Here is a 2866-nt window from a genome sequence, read left to right as displayed (position 1 = left end):
ATGGGGGTGGAGATGCTTCTCCAGGAATACTGGAACGAGGCCGTTTAGGGCTTGAAAGGTCAGCACCAACACTTTTAATTGTGCTCGGAAACGTACTGGGAGCCAATGTAGGTCTTTCAGGACTGGTGTTATATGGTCTCGGCAGCCATAATACCATGGGGTGTGTGTGTGGAAGAATGGGGAAAATCGTATAGCGTAACATTCATAGGGTGGAAAAAGCATACTATCCATATAAATAGGAGTGAACAACATTATCAATACTCAATTAATAAACGAAACTATACTCTGGTTGACTAATTAGCAAATAAACAATACCTCACCCCGAGAATGGCTTCGACTGGCCAGCTAAATCAGGTGAGGGTAGCTGATGGGTCTCAAATCCTCAGGGAGTTAGGGACCCAATTTCACCTTGGTGGTTTTTTAGGGATGGTACTGGTAGTCTGAGATGGCCCTGATTCCTTATTTCTGTGCACAGTTAAATTGGATGCAGAGGATGAGGAGCTGCCTGCCCCAACTCCAGAAAATGCTGCTGCACGAGGTGGATCCAGCCCTCTGGTTGCTCCCTCAGGTTGCTCTTCCACCTTCCAGACTGAAAGAGGCAGGAAAAGAAGCTGGTCAGAGGCGGAGGACAGGAACATCTTTGAAGTGTGTAAGCTGTGGGGTTTGTTTACGTCAAGGACATGTTTCCTGTGGCCAAATCCAGCGCCTGGCGAAAGGGGATGAGGTTCAATGGGCTCATAGCTCTAATGTAGTTAACTCTGGGTTTATCCACACTTGTGCTTCCTTTTATCCCCAGGGGAAACTGCTCTTTAGAGCTCAGTTGGAGCAAACAGCAATCTGGGTTTTCTCTGGGTTGACATCCACTCTGATTTAGTGCTGATTTAGAGTGGGTTCTCCCTGGGAAAGGAGCAGGGCAAGGGGGAAACCGTCTGGACGCAGCATTCAGGTTTTCGAGTAACCGGCAGTTCATACTCCCCGAGCCTCTCCCAGATCTCAGGAGAGTGTCCCGGTCTCTTAAAGGCAGGAGATCACCACAGGGGAAGGGGGATCAGCACCCCCTGCCTCTTGCCATGGGACATCCCCAGCGGAGAGACCGCGGTGAAGTTCGGGCAGCAGCCACTGTGGAAAAATTATCTGAACACTTTGTCTCAAAGTATGGATGCAAGCTTAATGTGTCACGTAAAACGTTTTCCAAGTCTGTTTCAATGCTTTGTGAATGCATGCAAGACTTCTCATCTGTACATGCCTTTGTCCTGCAAAACAACACTTGGTAACGGTTTTTAAAAAACATCAGTTAAATTTGTATGAACAGTTGAAATGCTCAGACAGAGAGCTTTGTCATGCCTGAAGTTGGTACACAGGTTTAGGGGCGCCACTTCCTTTAAGTGGGGTATTGGGGGGTCGGTTCTGGAGTACAGTATGATCACATTGTATGCAGAGGCTTGGTTCCAAGGGTTCTGCCTATCCAAAAAAAACATGCATCCTCTGTACACCTTGCAGCTTGTCAACATCCTTCTCAAATTGTGGTGCCAGAACTGGACATATGACTCCAGGTGTGGTCTTGCTAAGGCAGAACAGAGAGGGACTATGACTTCCCTGGATCAGGGCACTAGGCCTCTGTTGATGCAGCCCAGAATAACATTAGCTTCTTCTTTTTTGCTGCTGCTGCTGCATCACACAGTTGACTCATGTTAAGCTTGTGGTCCACCAAGGCCCCTAGATCCTTCTCCAGGTGTCCCCCATCCTATATTTGTGCATCTGGTTCTTTCTGCCTAGGTGAAGACGTTTACATTTGTCCCTACTGAAATTAATTCTGTTAGTTTGTGCCCAGTTCTCCAATCTGTTAATGTCATTTGGAATTCTGGTTCTGTCTTCTGTGGCATTAGATACCCCTCCCAGTTTGGTGTGCATCCCCTCAATTCCTTCATCCAAGTCATTTATAAAGACGTTAAACAACAACTTGCCCAGGACAGAACCCTGCAGCACCCCACTTGACACTTTTTTCCAGGATGACGAGGAACCATTAATAAGTGCTATGGGTTTGGTCAGTCAACCAGCTACAAATTCACCTAACAGTTACCTCATTCAGCTCACATTTTACCAGCTTCCTCGTGAGAACATTATGAGGGACTTTGTCAGAAGCCTGACTGAAATCAAGATACACTACGTCCAGAGCATCCCCCTGATCCACCAAGCTTAACTTTGTCAAAGCAGATATTCTGCCACTGAGCTATGTCCCTTCTCAAAGGGCCTCCAGGGGTGTGAATGTATGTTTGGATTCTGTTCCTCCTAAAGGAATTGATCTGAATATGGTTTGCCTTGGAGTACTGGAAATTCTCAGGCAGGATGGGAGGTGTGGGGAGAGAAAAGATGAGGGCTAGCTCCACTTTGACTTTGGTTCCTCCCCCCCCCCCTTGTTTCTTTGCAACAGTTAAAATGGAAGAACCCTCTGAGGACGGGGACCTTGTGCAAGACCTGAAGGAAACCCCTGAGGAGGAGCGAGCCCTGGCCCCTAGCCTTCACTTGGCTGTTGAAGAAACGAAGGGACAAAGCTTTTATTAATTTGGACACAAATGAGAAGTTATTAAACATTTTCCTTATGTAGGTTTGAGTCTTCCTAGAGGTTCACGTATCCTGTTTGAAAGGAAAAGTTATTTCCTGGAAAATCTCTGTCAGGAATGATGTTCCTATAATGCATAGGTATATACACACAAAACAAAACCTGATAAATCAATAAAAATCTTTTAACAACAACAACAGCGAGACAATTCAGAGTGGGAGAACTCTGAAATTTAGCTGTGGAAAGAGTTTTGCATGTTATATTTGGAACTTGGCAACCTTTTCTGCATTGTTGAGGGTTCAGTAC

General features: G+C 46.1%; 1 protein-coding gene across 2 annotated transcripts in view; it reads left to right on the top strand.

The window, feature by feature from the left end:
- The window catches only part of LOC310834096 (uncharacterized protein), a 14749-nt gene extending 12147 nt beyond the window's left edge, over positions 1-2602 (top strand). For both annotated transcript variants that reach the window (XM_083717470.1, XM_083717469.1), the window contains exons 7-8: positions 476-649; positions 2432-2602. In XM_083717470.1, coding sequence (XP_083573596.1) covers positions 476-649; positions 2432-2562 — 305 coding nt within the window. In that variant the 3' untranslated portion in view covers positions 2563-2602. The remainder of the gene's footprint in view (positions 1-475; positions 650-2431) is intronic.
- Positions 2603-2866: the final 264 nt, after the last annotated feature.

This window comes from Podarcis gaigeae, assembly GCF_964106915.1.
Source record: "Podarcis gaigeae genome assembly, chromosome: 16".
NCBI lineage: Eukaryota > Metazoa > Chordata > Lepidosauria > Squamata > Lacertidae > Podarcis > Podarcis gaigeae.
The sequence above is the reverse complement of the archived record's forward strand: the minus strand, read 5'-3'. Positions and strand labels throughout refer to the sequence as shown.